General features: G+C 39.1%; 4 protein-coding genes across 6 annotated transcripts; 2 read left to right on the top strand and 2 right to left on the bottom strand.

Moving 5' to 3' along the window:
- The first annotated feature begins 1317 nt into the window (after positions 1 to 1317).
- On the top strand, positions 1318 to 2415 carry LOC107304365. Its single transcript, XM_040525143.1, has one exon. It carries the CDS (start codon positions 1691 to 1693, stop codon positions 2297 to 2299), a length of 609 nt encoding a protein of 202 aa, XP_040381077.1. The 5' UTR covers positions 1318 to 1690; the 3' UTR covers positions 2300 to 2415.
- Positions 2416 to 7908: 5493 nt separating this feature from the next.
- Positions 7909 to 16382, bottom strand: LOC102722226. Of its 3 annotated transcripts, none has more exons than XM_015838792.2 (14): positions 16102 to 16382; positions 15616 to 16031; positions 15209 to 15286; positions 14277 to 14434; positions 13139 to 13199; positions 12858 to 12925; positions 12317 to 12581; positions 11770 to 11913; positions 11530 to 11636; positions 11395 to 11448; positions 11002 to 11085; positions 9766 to 9929; positions 9263 to 9409; positions 7909 to 8344 (listed from the first exon to the last, which is right to left on the bottom strand). In XM_015838792.2, exons 2-13 carry the CDS (start codon positions 15956 to 15958, stop codon positions 9265 to 9267), a joined length of 1671 nt encoding a protein of 556 aa, XP_015694278.1. In that variant the 5' UTR covers positions 15959 to 16031; positions 16102 to 16382; the 3' UTR covers positions 7909 to 8344; positions 9263 to 9264. The 3 variants fall into 3 exon arrangements, with proteins under 3 accessions (XP_015694278.1, XP_015694279.1, XP_006657140.1); XM_015838793.2 differs by having other exon boundaries at positions 7909 to 8262; XM_006657077.3 differs by having other exon boundaries at positions 7909 to 9409; positions 12329 to 12581.
- Positions 16383 to 17854: 1472 nt separating this feature from the next.
- Positions 17855 to 19926, bottom strand: LOC121054772. Its single transcript, XM_040525415.1, has 3 exons — positions 19747 to 19926; positions 19448 to 19620; positions 17855 to 18239 (listed from the first exon to the last, which is right to left on the bottom strand). The coding sequence occupies exons 1-2, from the start codon at positions 19855 to 19857 to the stop codon at positions 19489 to 19491; spliced, it is 243 nt and encodes an 80-aa protein (XP_040381349.1). The 5' UTR covers positions 19858 to 19926; the 3' UTR covers positions 17855 to 18239; positions 19448 to 19488.
- Positions 19927 to 21461: 1535 nt separating this feature from the next.
- Positions 21462 to 25287, top strand: LOC102721938 (protein N-terminal asparagine amidohydrolase). Its single transcript, XM_015837912.2, has 9 exons — positions 21462 to 21629; positions 21677 to 21900; positions 22793 to 22857; positions 22984 to 23077; positions 23158 to 23196; positions 23283 to 23468; positions 23781 to 23959; positions 24525 to 24644; positions 24740 to 25287. The coding sequence occupies exons 1-9, from the start codon at positions 21542 to 21544 to the stop codon at positions 24846 to 24848; spliced, it is 1104 nt and encodes a 367-aa protein (XP_015693398.1). The 5' UTR covers positions 21462 to 21541; the 3' UTR covers positions 24849 to 25287.
- The last annotated feature ends 2011 nt before the right edge of the window (positions 25288 to 27298 follow it).

The following is a 27298-nucleotide window of genomic DNA, read 5'->3' as shown; positions in this document are numbered from 1 at the left end:
TTAATTTTAAGAGTTTTACTCATGTCCTTTTTTTTATACTGCGAGATACTAGTACTGTGGGGTACTAAAATCCTTACTCGTACTATCCACCTCACGAGATACTAAAATCTCCCTCACGAGATACTAAAATCTCGACTGTTGGTGTTGATAGATCAAACGGTCATGATTGCATGGTACCTCGAGGTACCAACTTATTCGCACGAGTGGGGATATTAGCATCTCGAGGTACTGATACCTCGCGGTATAAAAGGAAGGATAGGAGTAAAACTCTAACTCTAATTTTAAACCTTAAATTTAGAATTGATTTTAGGGTTTTTTTCATCGAAGTTAATTTATTTTAGGGTTTTTACAAATATGCCGTAAGTGCTGAGGTTCATAATTTGAGAACTTCTTTTCATCTCGCCGTATGCTTTGCTTTCCCCCGTCTCCCTTCAACTTGCGTCATGGTGCATACGTACCCATGTACACTGTCACCCTGTCGATCTAGTTGTTCTCTCTCTCTTCATTAAAAGATATAATGGAGGGACTAATAATTGATTAACAGAAAAGTCCAAAGAACATGTTTGTGATACCTCTAAAGTAGACAGCCAAGGGGGAGGTATATCATATGCAGAGCTATTATGTTACATCACAGTAAAATATGAACTCAAGTAGTGTAACCATGTGTGTTACAACTTGATTACATATTAATTATTCACCTGAACTGGAAACTAAGATCCAATACCCACAGGCCAATCCATCAAGGTGCTAACTACCTAGCTATCAGCTAAAGTACATGCTAGTAGTGCCAATCAGCACCAAAACATGCATCTCTCTCGCTAAACTATTTCTCAACTTCCATAATACACAAGAGAAATAGTTAATACATGCTAGCAGTGCAAGGCAGGACCAAGCTAGCATGCATCTGTTTTGCTAAACTATAACCTCAACTCCCATAATACAAGACAAAAAACTAATCAATATAATTAAGCATACCACCCTTGCTGTCGACATGCACCTAATTCAGGATATTGCCCTAGCTAGCTCAATGTCGATATGCATATATGTTGAGATTTGTTTCGGTCCAACAAAAAATATTTTGGGATATCGGTACCTTAGGGTGCTAAATTGTTTCTCACCATTTAATTCAGCTAAGCATGATGGATATTAATTGTTAGATCCAATGACCAGAAACAATTTGATACCGTGAGATACCAGTACCTCGAAATACTTTTCGTCGTATTTGGAGCAAATCTCATGTATCTTTTAACACTAAACAGCCCGTCTAAAACCGTGGCGTCCCTGTCGACGCTCAACCCTCCATCCATTTTTAAATTTCGAAAAAAAAAAGGTGTCTGCATTTCTTTCTTGTATGCATCCTCTTGTTGCTACCTACACTTCATTGTCATCCTCATGCATCCATCCTCTCCCAAAACACTTAGTTTTTAATTTCTTCTACCTATCATACTCAATTCGCGCCACTTGCAACTAATCTCGAGATTAATCTCTCTCCCATGGCTTCCCTCGACCATATATAGCCCCCTCTCCTAAAGTCCAAAACACCCAACTCATCTCAACAAGATTGACAAAGATCTCTAGCTAGCTTTGCTTTGCATCACACCATCAATTCTCAAAAAAAAAATTCGATCTTGCTCAATCTTTTTCTCTCCTCTCGTCTCTTTGCACTAGCTAGCTAGCTGTGTTTGGGGTGATGGGGGAGTGCAGCTACAACAGCATGAGCCCATCGACGCCGCCGCTGCCGCTGCCGGCGCCGGCGGCGGCGAGGAAGGGCTCGTCGGACGCGGCGGCGGTGCAGAAGGAGAGGCCCAAGATAAGGATCATTCACATCATTGCGCCGGAGATCATCAAGACCGACGTGGCCAATTTCCGGGAGCTGGTGCAGCGCCTCACCGGGAGGCGGCAGCAGCAGCAGCTGGGAGCTGCCGACGGCGCCGCCACGGCGGAGGCACAGGCGCCGCCGCCGCCGCCGCCCGCCGCCGAGGAAGAGGAGGAGGAGCCGAAGAAGGAGACGGCCACGGCGGCCAAGAAGAGGCCGGCGGCGGCGGCGCAGCCGGAGGAGAGCGAGGAGAACCTAACGAACAGCAAGAAGAAGAAGAAGATCAAGTGCGAGGTGAAGGTGGAGGAAGGAGGTGGCCTCGGCTACGATCATCTTGATTACACCGACCTGTGGATGGACCTGAATCCGGGAGGGTTCTTGAGCTTCTTGGAGGAAGAAGAGGATGTGTTCCAGGGCATGGCTGCCGACCTGTTCCAGTGTCCATCGAGGATGGATTTTGTTGGCGAAATGTACGCATCTTGAATACTTGCTGGGGTTAGAGCCTTGCCTTTTGGTTTGAGGTTTGATTCGGTCCAACAAAAAGTAACAAAAGGTATCTCAAGATATCGGTATTTCGTAGTATCAAATTATTTCTGATCGTTGGATTTAACAGTGCACATCCTATTCAGCTAGATCCAATGGTGGAAAACGATTTGATACCTCAAGCTACCGGTACCTTGAGGTACTTTTTGTTGGACCGAAGCAAAAGATTTACTTGTGAGAATTTTTTGCATTTTGGTTGAGAGCTTTGGATTCTTTTTCTTTTCTCCTTGCTTGGTTTAGATGAACAGAATGGTGCTGAAAAGAAAAAGGGAGGAAGAGAGAAAAAAAAATGGTGATGGTGGTGGTTAAGTCTTGCACCCCTGGTTGCCAATAATTGACTGCATGTATGGATGCAAGGGTAACTGGGTTGTATTATAGAAGGAATGATCAATTTGGGTGCTTAAACTTGTCTGGTTCTTCTCTGAAATGTAAATATTAGCTGTTCTTTCGCATATGGAGTTTCCTATTGATCACCAATTCATCATTCTAAGAAAGCTTGCTTTCATAAGGAAACTGCAATCATCTTCTTCGTGGCAATTGAAAAGCTTGATGCAAAACATGGATCTCCATGATCCTCCATTAGTTAGGTCATCAGTCTTGACCCCAAGGATTGTGCAGACATGGGGTTCTCTTGAGAAACCCCAATTATTTTCCATCTCACTTTCAGTAAACCCAAGGGGTGCTATGGTTAAGTGTTTGTTTAAGTTTACTAATTGCAAAGGGGTGTGAATAACAGGTGTCTGTGACTATGCACATCTGGAAATTACCTTCACCAAGTTATTTTTTTATACCATTCTTGTATGTGAAGTTCTTTTTTGTATGGATGAGTGTTGGCCTTCACATATTCAGAGGTGTGTAAGTAAGCTGGCAGAAAACGACACTTACATAGGCTATTACTCTTCCTCAGCCATATAATAAGAATTCTATGCTCTGCAATCTTAAACAAGATCCAGTGGTTCTTTTAATATTCATCCCTCAATTTGGAAGGCTTATATAGTCTTGATGTAAGGTGCAAATATACTTATTTTGGAACAGAAAGACAAATGGCATTTCTGAATGCTACATATAAACTCAGTAATCAAAGTTTTGGATGGAAAAAATATCTTTATTTCAAACCATAGCTGCAAGCTAACAAAAATCTCCCCCTACCACATGATTGACTTTCTCCCTTATCCCTAGAAGAAAAAATCCTAGGTTGTTGTCAATAACAGTGACCTACCATGGTATCATTTTCTGCCTTTAATTGCTTGGAAGAAATTGCTCTCTGCATTTACTAAATTGGTGCCCACCTTACACTTCTCTGAAAGAACTGCACTCATCATCAAGCACCACTGTCAGCACAATATGATATCTCTCTCATGTATTTAACTCCTCTTATCAGTGTGGTGCTACATTCATGCATCATCCCCTCCATCCACCACACCTAGGAGGCTAAGAACAGCACATGTATTTCTTTGGATCTTTGGAAATTGTAATTGGTGAAATACTTCTCCATCCACTCTATTTATCCATGTCCCTCCAAGATGTTGGATATCCATCTCCATCCTGCCTCTCAGAAAGTCCAAATGTCCAATGCAACTGTGTAGCCAAAAGTGAACTTTTGGGTAGAGGTGTTTCTTCGTTTTCTTAGTACAGTTGTCACCTCACAACTAACAAACAAAAAGGTTGGCTTTAAAATTTTGCAAGTGGGTATTTTTCTTTGGCTAGTTTCTAAGTCAGATACTTCTTATATAATAAAGTCAGATACATAGGGTGCTAAATTAAGTTATTCCCATTCATAAAGTAAGATCTTCTGCACATTTTAAAGAAATTACTTCTTTCTTTAGCGGAAAAGGAGCAATTACCTCCTTACAGTTTTTTTGTCCTTGTTGCCTTACTATTCTGTAATTGCACATCAAATGGGCTACCATGTTCTTATCCATTCTTCTGCTTTTGATTATGTTTTATTTTCTTTGCTTTGTGGATATGATCATATGAACTATATATGGGATATAAAAATGATTGCTCAAACCACCAATTAATGATTAAACTGCTCATTTAGGAGAGATGGAAGCTAAACAAAGAGAACACATGATAAATAAACTAAAAATATGGTATTTTAAGTTACCTAATTAGTAATTAGTTGAAAACTGATGCAACTGGTTGGACCACCCCCAAGTTGGTGTCCTTTGAGGCTGTGCCAACGGCCAACCACTGCATCCTGTCCTGATCTGCAGTGCTAATAGCTATGAAAAGAGATATGCTTCTTTGTTTTTTTTTATTGCTAATGCTCTCTTACATTGGTTGGATCCATGTCCATCAGTTAGAAGTTTTAGAAAAGTAACAACAATTATTCAAACCCTCGTGCTCCCAAACTGTGATGTCATGTAGCCGACATCAGCAAGGACAATGCCCTTGGCATCCAATGGACATGAACACAATGATACGCACAATATGCACTAGAGATAAACTATACACTAAATTATTAAATGGTTTATACTATAGTTTTATGTAATGTAACCAAAACAGAAACAAGTAGTATCTATCAACTAAAAATTCCAACAGGCAAGTTAAAATTACAATATAGCATAGAAAACCTTGTGCACTCGTGAATGCTCATCTCATTGCTTGTCTTGAAAATAATAGAAAATATATCATTGCTACTACTTAATATAGTCTATAGTTTGCTTATTAACAACAAGATCTAATGTAACTTAAAAAAAGAAACAAGTAGCAACAAAAAAAATTACAGAAAGGTAACTTAAAATGGTACCACATGGGATAGAAAACCTTGTACACTTGTAAATGGTCATCTCATTTTAGAAAATAGTTCTTTCCGACATATCCTTCAAAGAAACTACAACCACTTGTTACAGAGGTGGCAGGATCCATGATTGCAAACCACAAAAATATAGGTTGATTAAAAACAACAAAAAACTATTTAGAATACCACCTTATAGAAAAATAATAATCTATGGTTGACCTTCAAACATGCCATTATAATTTTGCAAAGTTGAAGATATATCATTGGCATCTTAATGACATATATAATCCGCATGAGTCAATGACACGTGGGCTAGGATAGCATATCTCTAATTTTATAAAATTATAATGGCATCTTTGTAATTTTCCTTGCATAGACCATTGTTTCTTACCAACTCACTTGAAAATAAAAGAGACTCATTGTTTTACTTCAAAAATAATCTCCCAAAAGGGTAGAGAGGGATAGAAAACCAGAGACCAACGAAGATGACCAGCAACCAAAACAGGACAAAATACCTGGATCAAAGAAGCCTTTTTTTTTTCTTCATATCAAAAAAAAGAAGCCTTTTTTTCCTCCTCTTTTTCCTGTTCTGCACTGGCTGATGACGGCCATCAACTCCTTGACCCAGGATTGTCAACCCCTAATTAATCATGCAAATGCGAGCACGGTTAGTACTAAATCACCCAAGTTGGCTGCCACTGGGACAGTGACACACATGCAAGCCCCTTTCCTGAATTTTTCTCTTCTGAACCCTTCCCACCCAAACCGCTTTCCAGTCGGCTTCCTGGTCAGGTCAGGTGAGCTTTCCAGTTTCCGGCAGCTACCGGCGGCGGCGGCGTCGACGGCGACGGTGACCGTTTTAATGTCTCCGGTCTCCACCATGGGGGTGATTGACGCAGAGTTGTGCAGGCAACTTGTGGTATCAGAAAAGGAGAGAAAGAGAGACGGCCAATTGGCTGAGTTGGGCATCCGTGTGGCACTGGCAAGGCGATGACAAACTGACAGGGCACCTAACTGGGATTAACTTAAGTGTGTCTAAAATCCATAAGAAAAAGTTTAAGCATGGTTGTTGGTTGACACTTTGACAGTGCACGTGGTTTTTGTAGGGACCTTGCTCCTGCATTTGTACCTGGAAGGATACAGATTGCTATGAATTGGAAGGTGACAGCAGAGTCAATCATGGTAGATGGTGATAGCTTGTTACCCGTATGTTATAGATGGATGCTATGTTTGTTTGCTAGGGAAAAAAAAACTGGCGCTGAAGTTGTGGCATGTGAACCATTTTCCGATGCAGGATGTTTATTCCTCTCTTTTTCGTTCCATATTATATTATAAGATTTTCTAAATTTATCTAGATCTATCTATATATTAATACTATAACTACTATACAGTGTCAGAGCGTTATGTAATAAACAACATATGATACAGCATCCATATCCCTAACCCCACACACTGTGTATCCATAATGTATCGTAGTAAACACCCCACGCATATATAAGTTATTTTTTAACTCCGCTAGCTTTGTTGGAGTGATGGGGGGTGGGATAACGTGGAGGTTAGTTGCTTGATTGATGTGTAACGTGCTACGTTGCTTTGCTTCGTAGCGGGCAACACTTCTGTGGCGCGCGCTGTGTAGCGCCACCGTGTGTGTGTGTATATATATATATATATATATAGTCTAGCTACGGTGAGTTGCAACTCACGGGCTGCTCCGTAAGTCGGGGTTTAAAAACATATCAAATTTATATGGCTCAATAGATTCTTCATATCAAAATCTTATAGCACGCAAAATTTTTTCATTTTTAAATATTTTTAAGTATTTTTTTGAGATTTTTAAAAGTGACCATACTATATTAATAAAATAATCAATGTGTTATGTATCACTTTTAAAAATCTCCAAAAATTAAAAAAAAATTACGTGCTACAAGATTTTGATACAAAGAATCTAGTGAGCCATATAAATCAAAATTTAGAAATGATTTGATATATTTTTGGACCCCGACTCACGAAGCAGCCCGTGAGTTACAACTCACGGTGTGTGTGTGTATATATATATATATATATATATTAGCACACATACGGATAAAATCTTATGACGTGAAACGAAAAAATAATATTATTATATATAAACATACACCTCGTCAGGGGAATGAAATCATCTGATGTACTAATGCACATGGACATCCCGACTTAGAGCTCACATGTCAGTTAGTCGGCGGTTCTACTGTAATCCTTGAACATTGAGAGGAAAGGCAAATAAAACACTTGTAATCTGAATGGGTAGCCACCGTAAAAAAAATCTTGGAGTTGTCATCCTGATTAGTTTTCCTGTATGATATACAATGTAACGTTGTTTCTCGTTATAATGCTTGGTCTGGACACATTGATTTAATCATCTGAGATCAATAAAAACTTTCTTTGTCTAAAATGATAATGCTTGGTCTGTATGATGATAGTCTCGGAGCTTTCTTAGTCTTACTAAGAATGTACTCCGGCAAGAAACCAATGCAATCAAACTATTGTGATACACACGCACACAAATTATTTTCCAAATGAGGCCATGGTTTCTAATAAATGCTAAAAAGATAGAGTTGAGCACCGGCTGAATATGATACATGAATGTCTGTTGATCACCATCAGTCTACGGAGGCAATAAAATAGTTGCTCATATGCTTGCAGTTGCTGAGCCTAAAATCTGATTATCTGGTAGTTAGCTGATGGCGACAGAACTTTGAGTAAAAAGTCTTTACAAAAGTAATTGGTGCCACATCAACTATGGAAGATTTACTACTTTGTAACAACAGTCTCAGAAACAGACGTGTAATCTGGGCAACCAGTGTACTGTTATGTTTGGTTTCCACAAAAGAATGGAATTACAAGGCAGATGTCTCACGTATACACAAACCGAATGAAGGGGGTCTATTAGCTAATCAGGCGCCCCCAAGAATTTAATCCCTCTATCAAAGGAAAGCCTACAGTGTACTCATGCTCCGTATCCAGCAGTGCCAATGTTACATCAAGGTAATAACTAATAAGTATAGCTGCCTGTTTTCAGGTGAAGAACTGAGATATGCATCTAACACAAGTTTGTTCTGCCTTCACGTGTTCCAATCTCCCGTGTATTTTATGGGTATGGAATTGGCCAGCTGTGCAAGTTGAACTACAGAGAATACTCTTCGAAGCTCATCAGAACAAAACCCGTAGCAATTGTGAAAAAAAACAGCAGAAACTTCTATGCACATCTGAGGTAGAAGGAAACAGGGTATGGCATTCAGATTCCCCATGTTCATCAACCATATAAAACTATCATAGCAGTTGGTTGAATATAGTTGCACAGAAACAGATCAATAAACAAAAATAACAGTAATAACAGTTTGATTAAATTATAGATACTCTGTCCCAAAATAAGCTGATTTCTGGAGTTCCAACTTTATCCCAAAATAAGTTGATATCTACCCACTTACCTACCATCGGTCCACAAATCAGAGAAATTTTATCCTTTCAATACCACTTACCTACCTACCTACGCACCAATACTGTTTTCCCATTGATGAAGGGCACTCTGTTCTTTTCCTTTTATAGTATCTTTTTTTCTTGGGATTCCAAGAATCTACTTATTTTGGGACAGGTGGAGTATGCAAAGAGGATTCAAGCTATGAAAAATAAATCCATCAGTTATCAAATTTACATACCCGAACAGCTTATAGTGAAAAAGATACCTTTTGCCTTCATTGAAACAATAAAAGGTACTACCATATTCTTATTTAAAAGAAACTTAATTTTCCTTTCCAGCTTTCAGGAAACACCAATATTGTCCAAATGGAAGGCATGGCCAGCTGAAAAGGGCTCAGCTAGCAACTGAGTTTCTCAGTTATTTAAGTTCAAATTAGGATCCTTTTTGCTCAACGAGGTTTTGCTTTTAGTAATATTATATGGCATCTACATTTTCACCTCTAAATCAATTGTATAGAAAAATACTGTTCATGTACAAAATTCTAAGTTTATTTTAGTGTTTTGGGGTGATTATCAATCAGAGATTTCTGTTGCGATGGAAACCGGAAACCTCAATCTCTTTTGGGGTTTCCTTCACAAGTCCCAACTGAGATGTTGTCCCTAGCAAGACAGGCGAAAAACCAGGTATATGCAGGAAGGGTGCACACCTTCAAGAGTTGAAAAGGTTTCCAATTAAGACAGATTTATCATTTCTTCCATGAGTTGCTTGCCTACGCAATGGAGGTGCATAAACAGTTATTGGAAGCACCCAGTCACCCTTCTCTCTTTTCTCAACAAGAAGTGGATGCTCATACCTGCCAAAAAAAGAAACCAGAATTACTGATTCCAAACTAGCAGCACAAATATCACACTTCCCCAGTATGGCAGTACCGGATATCAGTTAAAACAAAATTGCTCAACACATTTTAAATAAGTAGCATAGTTCTGAAGAAACTAATTTGCCGTGGTTAATACGTTCAGAAGTTTGTGCTTGACTAGCTTCTGTGTTGCTATGCAAATAGTAAAAGATCATCACACAAGCAGTACAGAAGGTATAACATAACTCAGGGCCTCCTTAGCAATCCATCCCTCCCAGCACTGTTAAGAGACACCGTGTGAAAGATAATGCTATCAGGTTACAGCACATAAAATAGTTCATACCATTACATACCTAGATGGATCAATTCCTTCAGGTGTTGTGAAGAACTCAAATCGAAGAGACCATTGCACAGAAACTTTTGAAGTAGTAAACGACATTGGTCCATCAATTGGAACGGAAAAGAGAAAGCTTGTTTGGTGAAGATCCGCAACAACTTCATAATGTTCACTGTGTACCTTCACAAAGAGTCCAGAGAAAAATGAGTGAATCGTTAAAATCAATTTGTATGTTTTTAGTGTAAAGGACTAAATGTTTTTTAGACCAAATCCAAGCAAAGTTGCCCTGTTCCTTATCGAAAGCGAATAGTGTGAGTTAAATAATGACAAAAGGCAGTTTTTTTATTAAATAAAATGCTAACCAGAATACATAACTTATGGTATTGGCATCTCACTGGAATGCACTAGAATTATCAATAGCAGGTAAAAGTCTAGGGCTCAACTCCCTCTGCCCTGGAAAAAAAACAATTTCTAGGGATGAAACTAGACACATCGGGTGTCTAGATATATCCCTAGAAATTGATTCCTTTTGGAACAAAGGGAGTAGGTGCTTATAGATTCTTGGTGGCCATGACTAACTACATTGAATGTTTGAGGGCATTAGCACATGCCTTTTCCTTGATCAATAAGAGTGTTATGCACCTGCCTACTGTCTGAGTGATACTGTTCATCATGCTTATGGTTCCCAATTCCCGTAGATACTTTCTGCTGCAATTGTTGTTCACGCACATGGGTAGTTTGTGTTTTGCCAGAGGTTAGATTTTTTTAAAAGCTTACTGCTAATGTGTGTGATTTCTAAAGGTTATTTCTACACTTCCTGGGATGAATTAGTCATCACTACAGAAGGGCATTGTACCTTCTTCAGTCAAGCAAAGATGAATATACAAGTTCCTAATCCCAAGTCTGATTGTGGCCTTCCCTTTCGTCAGTTATTCTACTCCCCCATCCCCCTCCCAAGTCATCGTAAGCTTGGTTTCATGAGGTTGTTCGTGTGTATGTCAGGTCACAATAGTATACTGTATATAAATGGCTGAGGCTTGAGAAATATAACTACATCATTTGGCATCAAAGTAAATTCTTTATGTAGGTTAAATAAAGAAGTTCAATCTAACAATTATGTACAAATTGTTGTGAGATAAATCACTTGTCAGACTAAAGAATTGCTCAAGCTACACAAACAAAAATTGACCAGATGTTAGAACAGATCAACGGAATATCAATGTGGACCAGAACACTAGTGCAGAAAATATACCTTGGTTATTGAGGGTGAGCTCCTTCTCGAAGGATGTATTACACGAGGATTAACCGTTTCTGATGTCTCCAAGGTTACAGATACCTGCAAGTACCAAAATATTCTCGATATGAATCCCACTCCAATACACATTTTACTCAACTCAAGCCGCGTTCGCCCCCGGCCATAAGTTAACTTAACCTCCTCGTTTTCCACGCACACACTTCCCAAACTGCTAGGTGGTGTATTTTTTGCAAAAAATTTCTATAGGAAAGTTGTTTTAAAAAATCATATTAATCTATTTTATATTTTTTTTAATAATTAATTAATCATGTACTAATATATTACTATGTTTTTCGTGCTGGGTAAGTTAACTTATCACCCCAGCAACCGAACACAGCCTCAACCTTTTACCTCTAGGCATCTCCGTGTTCCAGATCCATGAAAAAAGGTCAGTGCTCCACCAATCTGCAATTAGAACTGAAAAAATCAGTTATAAGTTCCTAATGCTGATAATGTGGTGGTGCATGTAATAAAACCAGACAATACCATATCACCAAAGTAATAAGTTGAGTCGGAATTCTTTGGTGAGAAACGAAGCAAGACTTGGTCATCTATTCTTATGTTATAAGATCTTCCTCTCATAAAGCTTTCTGCTGCAAAAGATTGTAAAGGCAACTTAGTACTGAAATCAATCTTGACTAATGTTATGTAAACCTATACAATAAAGAGATTAGCGAGATATGGCAACTCCAAAACGAACTGAAACAGTATGTGAGGATGCCTTACATCCAGCTGATTCAACATATTTTGGTGTGAGAGGTAGCCCAACATCATCATTTGAGCGGTCAGGATCTAGAGAAAACATCTGCCCATTTGATGGATGATGATCTGACAGCAAATGATTGAGCTTCCTTTGAGGTGACACCACACCTGCGTGTGCCATTTATCAATTAAACTAAAAGGGCATCATAAAAGCGTAAGGATATCTTAAACAAATGCTAGGTCAGAATTTTGTATTTGCAAATGGCACATTGACTTCAAAGCTATGGATTTAGGAAGGACAAATATGATCAGTTTGCAAAAGGAAAATCCACCAAACATAAATATTAGAACAATGAAAATTAATAAAATAATAGGAGTTGCTAAGAACATCAAAACAGTATGACAGGAATTGAAGGGCAGCTAGATCACCAGCGAGAAATTGAGAAAGGATCGCATAGAAAAAATGAGGTTATACTAAATATTTCTTTAAAAATACTATAGATTTGTGCCTCTGAAATAATCAAATAATTCAAAAACTCATTCAAAAAGATAATTAAAAACAAATTATAACTTCCAGCTTTACCGCCACCATGATCATCTGAAATCTCTGATACTGATAATCGAGGAATTGGACTATAAGATGGGAAACTGGGGCGTTCTCTAGAATACAATGGTTCGCTTGTGGAGAGACGTGATGACAGGGAGTGCATCGACACTGAGCTCCTGAGGGAGCTTTCTGGGTTTGCTTTGGAAGGATTGTAGGAGGAAACAGATGAAACTTCATCCTTCGAACTATCATATCCTTCTTCTAGATCAGTATTATCATTTGCTTTGCGCTGCAAAAAATAATATGTGTCAACATAAGTGGAAAGTGATCAAGTAATGGTTCAGCTGATGATTACTAGAATTACTTTGTACATCTAGATGCAAAATATCATCAGTTAAAAAATAGTTCAAGATCTACGAATGAATTCATCTTTTATGCTTAACAAACTATGATGTACTTCTTGGCAGAATACTGCTGTATTAATGTATTTCATTGAAGTAACAAAAAAATTGCCAATTCATGCAAGACACGTGGGAGGTGCAAAAAAGCTTATATAAGGACGCACCCATTCTGAATCTTCATCCTTCTCCCTCCAAAATATATCCAGTTGCTCAATTGGGAGTGGAAAGTTCCCTGGAACAGGAACAACATGGTAAGGTACTTATCCCAACAGAATAGCAAGCTCAATCAGCTTATGAGCGTACCACACAAAACCAGAGTGGAGTAAGCATTATTAGATATAAGAACATATCAAATATTGACGTAAGGTAAATTTTCAGTCAGTGCGCATTCACCAACAGTTCATGAAGTTTCAGCATCTCAAATTAGTAAATACACATCACTGACCTTCATTTATTAGGCTGCTACTTTTCTGTGAAACACATATCTGCAACGGGATTCGAGCTTCCTGCAAAAAGAAATGTTGATTTTAGTCCTACTCCAAGATAGAGTATTTACACAACTATACTTATATTGAATGCCAGAAACAATAGTACACTGATTCAAAATGAGTTGAGGTAGATAATGATTTTAGAATTAAAAACCACAAGGTGGCATCAGGTGGTTTCCAATACAATAGTAAACTGTAATCACACACAAGCAATGATAACCTCAACTGTAGCTCAAAAAACACTGACACAAGTGCCTAACATTCAGAAGTGACAAAGATCTCTTGAAAGAGATGCCTACCAACTCTAGCCCCTGTATTTTACCATGCTCTAAGCCTCTTAACTTGTCTAATATGAAAAGTTAACAGGAACAAGAATGAAGACTGAACGCATGAAACTGAAACCAATGTCTTCAGCATAGACAATATAAATATGAATTGTTTCTTTGTAGTTCACATAAATACTGATGTAATGACATCACTACCAAGACATTGGAGTGAAAGTGAACTGAAATCATGCATTTAGGGCCTGCAATGCCAACACAAGCAATCACACCCACCCAAAAAAAAATGCAAGCAGTGAGCACATGCATCTATTTGTAACATATCAAATGAGGGTTGCAGGCACACAAAACCATGGTATTCAACGCTTAAGACTGTTATGAGAAATATGTAAAATTGCACATCTCATTCTAGATTGAGAAAGAATAAGGCACTAAGAGGAATAATATCCTACCTGTTTCGAATGATATTTATAGCAAACATTTCTAGCTAATGTGCTTTAGCCTTTTAGGTACTGGCGTACTGCTAATTCTCTACCTACAATGTTTAGATTGTGGGTCAACCTTAATGTCTAACTAGAACATCTACAGATATTTATAATCAAAGCAGGTCCACCTTCATGATATTTATAGCAAGTATTCCCTCAGACAAGTTCTTCAACACAGGTCACTGGTTCTATAATCAACAGTAAATTGGGCAAAGGACACAAATGGATGAACAGATCAAAAGTTACAAAATTAAGCAGAGATAATGAAAACTTAAGGATAACAATTTTAAGTATGGATTGGACATACAGAAAACAAGCATACAACTCACCAATTGAACTGCCGTATTCACAGGGGCAATATTTTGATCTCCATTACCCAATATAATCGATCTTCCAAACAATGTACTCCTAACATAATAAATATAGCGGATACTTATACCCCTATATGATGGTGGTAAAATCCTTGGGAGCTCCACACGTACAATGTCTGCAGAGAACTTTTAGCTTAGTTAAACTTAAAATCCTTGATATGGTGCAGATAATTAAATTTCAGATGTTACATAGAAAGTCTTATGAGAATTTCCTTCCAATGAAACTACAAGAACGCAACAGATACTTACCAAATAGTCCATTACTAATGGACGAATACAGCAGATTTATTGAGGGATTAAGAACGGCTGGTTAGAAAAACTTAAGGAGAATACTGCTTTCAATATTCACTAGCCCTCCCATTATAAATAGAAGGTAAGGTTTGATTTGGCATGATCACCAACATTAAACTTTGCATATCCATTCCTCTTGAATGTATTAGCAACAGTTACCAAATTAGAATAACGTGAAAGTACTTTCAAATATGAAGTCTAACAGTATCATTTGTAGGCCACATGTATGTGCTGTTGGATTGTTAGTCAAAAGTTACAAAGTTTGAACCTTGAATTCCATGTGGGCCTTATATTCACCCACACAGGGAGTATTAACTATGTCAAGTGTGCATATTAATCAGTTCATATCTCCTTAATCATTAGATGGGAACCAACACTCGTGATGAGTTTGAGACTGAGGTATGAGTAAAATGAAGAATTACAATCATTCATATTGCCAGAAGCCCATAATACCAGAACCATTAGTAATGAGAATTCATAGAAAGTAGCATATCATGCAATACTAGGCACTAGGAAAAAATGAAATGAAGCATACAAATGAAAACCAAATCATTTTTCATGTAAACTTGTTCAATTCTTCAAAACAAGAGACAACTTACATGTTTTTGTTTGCCCCGAAGCAATTATAACTTTAGGGATTAATGTGGGTGCTGAACAATCCAGAAACAAATGTTCACCTATGTAGGCAATGACAATATAAAAGAAGATTATCAGGACGAAATTAAAACAGCGATCAATTGTGTAGTGCAAACTTAGCAAAGGGACAAAACTACAAATTCTCAACCTAATTTTGTAGGACCCCAAATGCAATGTTTTACTATCCAATGAATATAACACAAACAGAAATGCTAGCTATAACGACGTGTATGCTACTTAAACTAGCAAATGAATAGAAACTGAACAAATGAGAAGTACATATGGCGGATGAAACATAGTAGTTGTGGTACAGTGGCACTGAAGTAAAAGATGGCTAGAATCATGTTTAAAGATGATTGCAAGAGCATACCTCTCCTTTGCTTAGACCCTGGTAAGGGCTTTTGAACAGAGAACCATTGGCTATCCAATTTCTCGATCCCTTTGATTTCGAAGGAGAGCCCATCTACCAAGAGCGAGGGGGCATCTTCGCCCGACTCCGCCGGCGCAGCGGCGTCATCATTCAACCCAGCGGGGGTGCAGATCTCTATAGTCGCAGTGACCGAATCACCAGGCCTGTACACCTCCCTGTCTGTCTGGAGCTTCAATTTCGGGGACTGCCTCTGCCTGGCAGCGGCATCAGCCTTCCCGTCCTCGAAAAACCCGACGCTTCTCAGGAAGGAGAGCCCTTGCGGGATCGGGAGCTTCAGTGACATTTCATCAAACAGGTAGCCCCCGATTCCACGTGCCCCCACCGCCGCATCAAACGAGAACACGACCCGATGCAATCTACAAGCGCAGGCCTCATCAATCCAACGACGTAGCGAGCGCGGGGATACGGGAGAAGAATGGGGAATACCTTCGAATCGAACCGAGATGGACGGAGATAGGTCTACGTGGGCGGCGGCGTCCCTCCAAACCTGCTCACCGGCCGGCAGGCCGGCCGGGCGCGCGAAGAGAAGAGGCTCGGAGCGGGGGTGGCGGGGAGGGGAGGAGGGTCTCGCCGGCCGGCCGGGCCGCGCGCGGGAGGGAGGGCGGCACCAACCGCGCCGCAGATCGGATCGGAAACAGAGAAGAGAAGAGAAGAGAGTAATGGAGTTGAGATGCAACGAGAAAGGGACAACCATTTGGTCACCGGCCGTTCTCTTGCCTCGTTTTATTTCAAATCAATTAGATGCTTAGTTTATACTCGTATTAAAAAGTAAATAGTACATCATGAGCTTATTATGTTTTATATAACATAAAATCGATGCTTAGTTTATATATTAAAAAGTAAACAGTACATCATGAACTTATTATGTTTTATTTAACATAAAATCGTTTACATAACATAAAATCGTTCATCGGATTTAGAATTTTGACCGAATAATTGTTCTGAACGATATATATTTTTAACTCGATATTTTTTTAGTGATAAGTTAATAGTTAATTGATTATCGGCTAACTGACTGTATTTACGGTAAACCAAGTGTCTGATCTCCCCAAACGCATGGTCATGGCACCCTGAACCAATTAAAAATCATCATTCATTGACACCAAAAATAATTATATGTCATTGAGTTTGTCTCGATTCAATAATTTACCGGTATTATCTATTCATAACATCGAAGTTTGGCATATCATTTGGCATGCTATTTTTTTCAAAATATTCAAAATGTCCTTATATACATGTAAACCTTGAAGATTGATTTATTCCATTAGAAGTTTCGAGAAATTATGAAACATTTTTTGTGGTCTCGTTGCACGACATAGAAGTTTTTTAACGTTTCAAGATGTTTTTCATTACTATTTTGCTAAAATGTATTTTTTTCTCTTGCATGCTACATAAAGTACTTTTTGTGCTTCTATTATTGTTATTAATGTAAATCATCTTTCACATGGTACATAAAATAATGTGTGCTTTTAGAATTTGTATAAGTGATTCCCTTTTGTGTAAGTGACCCATCTCTCATATCAAACATAAAAAAAAATTCAATAGATAATGAAAATCTCGAAACATAAAAAAAAATTTATATGTTGCTCAATGAGACTGCACATAAATTTTCATAATTTTCTGAAACTTTTATATTAGGGTTAATCAATTGTCAGCTCTTATACTCCCTTCGTTTTTTTTTTACTTCATTGACCTTTTAGTTGTACGTTTGATAATTTATATTATTTTAAAAAATTATATAATTATTAACTACAAAATTTAATGATTGGGTCTAAAATGGGGTGGGCTAAAATTTTATCATATTTTAGCTCAAAAATTTTAAGGATTAAAATAAAGTAGTGAAAAAACTCGAGAGCCTTGACACACTACCGGTCTGTGTCCTACCACAAGGATTGGACACACAAGATACGAAAAGGTGAGATAATTAGATGATTTTCGTATGACCATAAAAAATTAGATAATTAGTACTATTAGGGCTCACCTGAACAAATCGCCAAGAGATGGACTTGAATAAAATCAAAATTGAAGAGCTTGATCACACAAAGCTAAATTTTCCATAGGCTTATATCACGATCAACAAAGTGTGAATTTGGGGGCTTTATTGCCCAACGTAAGACAACTTTCGCAGTTTACAGTGGAGTTTCACCTATTTTCTACAAAATTACGGGCTGTGAACATGATGTAATCGTGCACACAAATATTTCCAAGGACATGGTGAAATTTACCATTCTGCAGAGGCAAATCAACCATTGGCTACTTTTGTTGTTGCAAATTTGCAATATTTCGAATTTACAGCTTGTGTGGAAGTAGGTGAAAATGAACATCAAAGCATACTTATACAATTATAAACTTCACTTTCCACCTTCAAATAGATATTCATCTTAGCCTACAACAAGCCATTACGATTACAATAAGCCAAAACAAGGAGGCATTTTTCACATTCTCCGAACAAAACACTTCTCATGTTCAAAAATGGTATAAATCCAGAAGTACATGCTTGATTGTTATTTGTCATCTATTTCTGAGGAAGGGTCTGGGACAGGTCTGGGCCACTAGGTATTGTTCTGCAAATACATGAATAATAACAGTCAGATCAAATTCGACTTAGAAAGGCTATTACAGATAATCTGAGACAAATCAGGAAGAAAACCTAGAATATAACTTGGAGCACTAATACCACAACCCCTTATCTAGAACTTGTAATGCACCGTTCTTTAGTCTCTCTCAAGTCCATTAACTTTGACATTAGAAATAGAAGGGAAGTGCACAGTTGCAGGTAATTTTTAGTCTTTTATCAGCACAAACTTTTTGGGTAGACGGCTGGAAATATAATCTTGAATCAGTTGGTAATTCTCGTTTCAAAAGAGAGAGAGAGAGAGAGAGAAAGAAAGAGTTGGTAATTAATTACCTAATATTTTACAAAATTTGTAATCCATGGAAGTTGAATAACCAATATTTCTTACAAGGCAATAACATTTTTTTTCAATCTCAAACAGTTCTGGTTTGCGTTTTATGTGTGTAATAAAGCCATAAATACTGTTGTTGGTGATATAAATTATAAGTGAAGCTGGATGGTGCATCCTCTTTGACAGGTCAATCTCCCATATTCATCATGACAGAAAAGCTATTCATCGTTCTACTTTTATGAACATAGCCATGATTTTGATGATACGTCAACCTAACTTTCCTATCACATATTGCCTTTTAATTCCATTGTTTGATCACATTTTGTGCTCTTCAGTAGTATAACTCTAATATCACATTATGTTTAGCATCCAAAAGAACTTGCCACTTAATGTTTGGAAAACTCTAGTAGTCAACCTAGTTTGGAAAACTCAACATTATTGGCAGTGGCACTGCCACTCAATGTTTATGGCCAAATTTTGGAGCCTGAAACCAACCTTTTAACAACTTCAATACTGTTGATTATACCATGCAGACTGCCTAGATTTATTAATTTGGACTATTCATCTTCCTTCTAACTTCAATTCAAAATGATCCTGATACTCTAGCTTTACTATTCCTAGTGAAATTTCACAATATGACATAAGAAAATCCACTGTTCTGGTCATGCCAAGTCAGTGAAGCTAGATGGTATTGTACTATGCTAGCATGTAGGAAGGTATCAATGCACTAAGATATTAGGCTGGGTCACATCGAAATATTGGAGCCACCATACCAGATCCCAACCAAACGAGCTTAATTTAGAGAAATATAAGATAAAAGGACGCCAAAAATGTTCAAATTTTGAACACCAGATTGCAACATTTACCTAACAACGGGAGGGAGGGAGGCATCCGGCGCGAGAGGAGATCATGAGTCCGGCAAGAGCTGGGCCTGGTCCTTGTGCTGCGGTGCCTCATCCTGCAGCCGCTGCTCCGTTTCCTCCTTCGCCTTGGCGAGCATGTGTGCCTCGTACCTGCGCAGCCTCTCCTCCATCCTCGCCTGCATACCACGGCACCACACCAGAGCGGCAGCGGGGTGACCGGGTGAGCTTCTCCTCGCCGGTGCAACGCAAAAGTTCACCTGGGAGCGGAGGTGGAGGAAGCGACGGGGCAGTGGGTCCGTTACCTTGTAGGAGGTCTCGACGCGGTGCATGACGTAGAAGCCGAGCACGCCGCCGAGGATGGTCCCGGCCATGACCCGCACGTACGCCCACCGCCGCGACCCCGGGGGCGCCATTCCTCACCAACCTTCCGCCGCCGCCGCCACCGCCGCCGCCGCGAGATGAGAGAAGACGAGGAGAGGAGATCGGGGAGACGGCGGCGAGGACGGGGAAAGGAAGCGAAGTTGGGCCACATGGGCCTGGACGGGCCGGGCCGAAATGAGGGCTGAGATGGGCCAAAAAGCTAACGGGCGAACGTTCGTGACCCGTTAGCCCACGAATACTTCATGGATGCAAAGTTTGTATACGTATTATGTAAATTTATATAGGCTTTATATATAAACTTTATACATACAGTTTCTTAGTGTATAATATTATAGATACATCTTTCTAAGATGGTATTTTTAAATAGATACTTTTACTAAATACTACTCCCTCTATACCATAAAAAACCAACTTTTCGATTTTTATGTCGAGCATTTGACCATCCATCTTATTTGAAAAATTTTCAATAAATTTTTTAAAAAATTAGTCACACATAAAGTACTAATCATGTTTTATCATCTAATAAAAATAAAATTATTAATCATAAAAATTTTTTGAATAAGACGAAGAGTTAAATATTGTATCTAAAAACTGAAAAGTTGATTCGTTTTAGGATGGAGGGAGTACTTTATATATGTTACAGATTTGTTTATTTGTATAACTTTTCTATGCGCAATTTTTCAATGTATAAGATGAAACACTGTGTATACATATAATATTATAAAAAGTTTGTATATATAAAATTTATGGTATAGGGATATGTTTGTGTTGGTTAATGGGTGCGAAATTGTTATTCTGTCATTCTCAAAAACATGGTTTCGCTATAATAACATTTGTAGTTTTGGCTTCGTTAAAATGGTCAATCAATCAAGTGCAACACGTTTAAATGGCATTTACCTTATTTATACTAAAAAAATCATTTGCGACCCTAATTTACCTTGCAAAACTAAGGAGCGATACACGTACTACACTTTTTTACTACCGTCCATGACAGTGCAACCCGTGTGGCCGCTGTGCACGTCGTAAGTCTCCCGCTCACCCCGTCCGCGGCAGCACCGTGTGGGCGGTTTGATTTATACACGGATCGTACGAAACATGTTGTACAGGTAGCTATTTCTAAAATTAAGTACGAAGGAAACCTAAAACCCTAAATAAAGTTTAGGTACTTTGTTGTTGGAATATTAATCGAGTGAGCTACATAAATACTGTTGAAGCTCCTGGAATTATACTTAAGTGATATATTGGTGCATCTATAATTTTGTTTTATTTCTCACATATATTTTGGCTCCTAATAAAATATGGCTTGACTGACCATCTTATTTGATACTACGTATTACATGCTTTATGATTTCTAGTTTTCAAAAATATTTCTCCAATCGCCCACACCATTTGATCCAGTGAACTAGCTTATTACCTATAATCTCAGGGACAATCTGATAAACTTACTGATGAATAAAAGGAACAAACTTTTTTGCATCAAATAAATAAAACGATATTTCTAGCGACCAAAACTAGAAATACCAATCTATTTAAACCATTTTTGACTATGGCAAAATAACAATTTTCTCGTCTCGGGCCCCCACGAGGCCATGACGCGTCCCCAGACCGAACAAACCAATTGATTAAGCCACTTAAATCAAAACGATTAAGCAAAGTAAAGGGTGGTTAACTACTTCCCTTCCGCGACGACTCGGCGTCGGCGACCGGCGACGAGACATGCTCCTCGTCGACGGCGAGCCCGTCGCCGCCTCCGGCTCCTCCCGCGGGGTGCGCCTGCTTGATTGTTGGACGAGCTGCTCACCTCCGTGGAACGTGGGTGTGTGCGGATTTGCCTCTCCCCACTCCGACGGGCTGACACACTTCCCGGGCGCGTTCTGTTCTTGCAGGGGGGCGGCGGGAGCGAGCTGGTGGCGGCGCTACTGGGGGACCCCGGGCTCCGCGCCGCGTCCGGCAGGCTCAGGGACGCGCCGGAGAGGCGGATCTCCTCGGGGCCGGAGGAGGAGGCGGCGGTGGCGCCGAGGCACGTGTACGTGTTCCAGCGGGAGTTCGCCACCGTGGATCCGGCTCGCATCCAGGTGCGTGCGGGGCGGGGGGGGGGGGGGGGAGCGTTGACCCTGTCGTCGGTTCGTGTTGATCTGGTAGAGAGATGCGCAATCCGCCGTTAATTCGGAGTTTTGGGGTGGAAGTGCTTGAGCTAGCTGCATGATATGCTGCTGTAAATGTGGTTTTCGTTTCATTAGAGGGGATCACGTGTTGCTTTCGATATAAATCTGGACATTTTGACAGAAAATAGCTGGATCTCTTAGTAGTTTTCGTATGATTTAGCTTCGATGCAGAGGTGGGAGGCCTTTTCGGGATGAAGGATAAGGCCCTTTTGGAATGTGGGATTATTTGCCTGAGTCTTATGGACGAAATTTACTGATTCATATGAAATTCCTGCAGAATTCATTAATGCTGTACTACAAACGGGGCTTAAAGTTAGGGTCCTTATGTTGGGAGATTTGTTTGGGGACATTGTAGGCAGTAGCTGTAGGTCCTAAACTTGGTTTAGGACGGGTTTTAGCAGAATTTTCTTTATGCGATTTTTATCCAGCTTGCAAACTACCAAGTCCGATGTGCTGTTGATAAGTTGAATTTGTTAGTGACCATGAGCATGAAAGGACTGTTGATATCTTTAGTTGAAAATGTTCTGGATAAGGATATAAGTTGTCTTGAACTGGAAATATCATTGTGATAACTCCAGTCTTATCCATGCAGTTTCATTTGTCTTAAAGTTTGTTCATCGACAAATGCTAGCTAATTGCCTTCTGAGTTTGCTACAGTGGCTTGAACATCTTAATGGATTCTTTTCCTTATTTCACTAGGGTCTTATGCATGTCTATTGCTAAAAGTTGCATTGTTATGCGTGGACCATGCCATATCAGTATGTTGCACTTTCTATGTTAATCCATTCTTTTTCATCTGTAGTTAGTGGGCACAGATGAGGTGACTACATGTGTGGGTGTTGTAATTCGCAACAACAGGACTGGAATGTAAGTGAAAAAGGAAGTGAGCATTTTGGCTGAACCCTGTAAGGCCTTGGTTTTTTATGTGATTTAGTACTCTTATTTAACTTTCCATCACTTGATGATGCTTCTGATATTCTTAATTAATATCAGGACTTCTATTAGTCACATGGACTTCCCAAAAATTGTGGAGGGAGGGCTCAAACAGATGTTAGAATTACTTGGTGATGACAATGCACCTTTTGATGTTTGTATCTTTCCCTCCATTGCTCTCCATAATATAGCATAAGCACCCTTGATGATATTCTTACTACCATTTGACTACAGGTTCACCTGATTGGTGGCTTTGATGATGTTTCTACAAAGGTTTAATTTCAGAGTTTGCTGTGTTTTAAAGTTTTTGTTAGCATCATTCCTATAGGATCACCCAATTTACTATATATGCACTGCAGGTTGTACATTCCTCTGGAAGGAAGCACAGCAAACTGGAAGGGTATTCCTATCCACTATGTTGCAGAATACTTGAGGTGTTGCATAAGTACCAGAAGCAATTCCATCTTCGTACATTTTGTGTCCTTGGGAACAATACCACAACTGATTTATATGGGAATACAAGGCCAATAATTGGCGGATTTGTGGTTAGTGTTCTCTATGCATCTACTACAGCATTTATTTGTAGTTTTGCTTCCAGTTGACTCCACACCCATAAAATGCAGAGCATAAAAAGTGTCTTTGTTCACAAGGATTGAACCTAAAATGTTAATCCAAAGTGACGTGTTTTTACTTATATATGTATAATGTTTTAAGGCTGAAACTCTTGTGCAACATTTCATGGATTGGGTGCAGAGTGAAATAATTAATGCTTTTTACCGCTTTTGAACTATTTATTTGAATATATTCCATTTGACTGGATTTTTCTTTCTCACATACGAACCACATGTTGTCTTCAGGTGGAAACCTCATCTGGGGCTGTTAATCCAGCAATCTTTGAAATGAATTCAAGATGTCCAGATGAAGTAGTTAGGCGAATTCGTGTGAGCGTTTCTTCTTATGATCCAACTTGGCAAGGAAGGCTACTGGAGACTTACGATACTCACAGTGATGCTTTTCAAATTGCACCTGCCTGCTGGTGTGTATTTTAAAAGATTTCAATCCATTTGACCATGGAAAAAGTTTATTTTGCAACCTTAGTTCTTTCATAGTCTAGAAATCAATTCCCTCAACTCATAACACCATCACTTTACCCACAGTAGTTTGGTTAACTGAAAATAATGTAATCATTCATTGTTGTAATGGGAATTGCGATAGCTCTGATTTTTGTTTGAAACAATGGTAATCATGTGTCATAGTCGTTTAACGCCGTTTACTTGGTTGTAGAATGGTTATGTCAATACAACCTACTATCTAGTGTCTACTGTTCATCAGTGAATTATACTCTTTGTAGGACTACAAGAAAATTCCTTCCTTTCGGTGGGGTTAATAAATGGTACTCTGTACTTTTTATCATCAATCATAAAAATTGTAACTCAGAAATATTATGATAGATCACATGTGAGTAGGAGCACTACTAGAATAACTAGCACATAGTTATTTTGCCGTTTAATCACTAAATTGATGATCCTAGGTATATTTTGCTGTTTAATCACTAAATTGATGATCCTATATGATATGCCGATATCTTTTTTGCTCGATAGGATGCCAGATTGGGCAGAAATGGCATCCTCGCTTAACCAGCTATCGGACTCTGAGGTCCTGTTGCAGTGCTCCACCTCTCCAGCTGCAGAACCACCGCATTTTGTGGAAAATGAGAGAAGGTTTGTGCCCATCTTGTTGTACAAATTGAACTGCCTTCCCTACAGGTGAGAGAGACTCATATGATTCAAGCTTTTCTCTGTCTTTCTTGATGTAGGATCTGGAGATACCTGATTGAGAATCCTTATTGGGAAGACACATTTCCGAAATACAAGCCGCGGGTCTTCCACAGGACCAGTGATGGGAAGTGGTCACGTTACTCATAGCACCATCCAGCTACCATTGGTGATCTCTGCAGGTGGAACAAGGAGAGATATCATCTCTCCTCTCAGGTCTCAGCAACGCTGCTGCTATCCCTGTCGATTCTTGAGGTTTTCTTCTCCTGGAGTTGTCCCATGTATCATCCATCATCCTTGGAAGGTGTTTGAGGATTTATTCTGGTTTTCCCCCCACAGAAGCAGTGAATACGGCCTCAACTTCGATGTCTTGGTGAATTAATGAATTGTTGGTTGATAAGGGATAGGGATAATGCCATTCCGTTTCATCTCATGTTCTCACTGTTGTTGTTACCTTCTTTTCCTTTTTTTTTTTCTTTCAAGAGGCACATTTTCATTTCGGCAGCTCGGCAATCTTTTCATATATTTTTTTTGTTACTGCACATCCTCTCCTTAGCTATAAGTGCTACAGTAGCCTACATGTGCTAATGACGGATTAATTAGGCTCAAAAGATTTGTCTGGGTGTTTCCATGCCAGCCGTGAAATTCTTTTTTTTATTCTTGTCCGAAAACCCCTTCTGACATTCGGTCAAACGTCTGATGTAACACACAAAAATTTTCATTTTACCAACTAAACACCCCCTAGATATGGTGCACACAGTCAAATAATCTGATACCATAGATGAAAAAAAATTATAAACTAAAAAATGTGATCATGTAAAAGTTAAATATGGTGGCCAGAGACTTACCTTACCTTAGAACATCCTCAACGGTTAATATATTTCATCCTCTATCCTAAAAATAGATGATGAAAGGTAAAGATTGAGCTTTAGCAGAACATGTATTACATCCTCTATTTTTAGATGTCATTCATATTTGAAGAGAGAAACTCTATATTTGGATGTTCTCTTTTCGTCCTGGATGTCATATATGGATGATCTGCTGGAGTAGAAAGAGATATAGAGGATGAAACTGTTTTAGATGATCATCCAAATAAAAATATGAATGACCAATTTTAGATAATCTATTGGGCATGCTCTTAAAGAAGAAAAGAGGTAATCGCACCTCGAGGGTAAACCTAGTTATCTCATGATAACTACGGCAAACAATTAAAAAAATCGAACAAATCTATTAAGACTACCTTTTTTTTTTGAAATTGTTAGTGTTGTTAACTCTCCTATGACATTGTACGAGCTCCCAATCATTGTTTTAAAAAAAGAAAAAGAAAGAAAAAAAGGAGAGAAAATGATACCACATTTTTTCGCTTATGATTATAGTTATATGTTAACATTGAATTGAATTTCTAACATTAAATTTAGAGTTGATTTTAAAGTTTTTTTACTGAAGTTTATTTTCTAGCATTGACTTTTAGACCGATAAGGATATATATGTATAAAATTTTGTTCACAAATTATCTTTTTTTTGCAAAAATACCATTTAGCTTTTTATCTAAAGCACTCGAACAGTCACCATCATAGTCTCGGCGTTAGTACGGCGAGAGAACCCAACAACGAAACTACACGTACCCAAGGAGGTCTAGAAGCTCAAGCGAGTGATCGATTCCGCTTATACTTCCTCTGGTTTCTATCCTTAAACTCACATTTGACCGTTAATTTTATTTAATTTTTTATGAACATAAAAAATTATAAATCATGTTTAAAGTGTTTTAAGTAATAAACCAAATCACAAAGAAAAATAATTAATACTTATGTATATTTAAATAAAATGAATAGTCAAACCTAAATTCAAAGGTTAATAATGTCAAATAAAAAAATGAGTGAGTAACAATTATAAGAGAAACAATTTATTAATGCTAAAAAAGAATTTATGGATAAAACTGTCGGAGATATGGGCCCGGAGTATCCCCTATATGTGTGTGGTGCGTGGATCCATGGGTTTACATATCAAGTCCCTGAGAAGGGGGTCGGGCCCCAGGAGTCCACGTGCCGCCGTGCCCCAGAGGATCGGGCCCAGAAGGCTGCCGAACAGCTGGGGGCTGGAGGGTTCGGGCCGCCTCCGGTCCCCTCGGCATGGGGGCTGTGCAGTGCGGATGCGGCATGCCCTCAATGCCCAACCACCGTATTTATGGCGATGGGAGAGCGTCTGGTACATACCATGCTGCATTCAATGCAGGTGCAGGCGCACGCCTTCATCTGCGCCCCTCCCCGAGAAAAACAAAGGGATACAGGCTATCCCAGACTGTGCAGTGATATCCCTGTCACCGTAGAGATGGTCTGTCTCTTGCATCGCTGTCACATTAAATACGGCGGATGACCGCTTGAGAGGAGAGGCGCCCTCCGTTCAGACCGCCAGGTCTAAGGGATGGCCTCCTCCTCTACCCATTGATTGATGGGACCTGACGATGACAGCATGATGACGCGTTGACTAAATTACTGCCCTTCATCAGTCCCAAGGAGAATGAGCCCCTGCACGTCGTAGGCGAGAAAGCTGTGGCCCCTGTTGTGTCCTCTTGTAGTAAAAAAGAGGCTCTGGTCAATGGA

The sequence above is a fragment of the Oryza brachyantha genome, chromosome 6 (assembly GCF_000231095.2).
Source record: "Oryza brachyantha chromosome 6, ObraRS2, whole genome shotgun sequence".
Lineage (NCBI taxonomy): Eukaryota > Viridiplantae > Streptophyta > Magnoliopsida > Poales > Poaceae > Oryza > Oryza brachyantha.
This window is presented reverse-complemented; position numbering and strand designations above follow the sequence as displayed.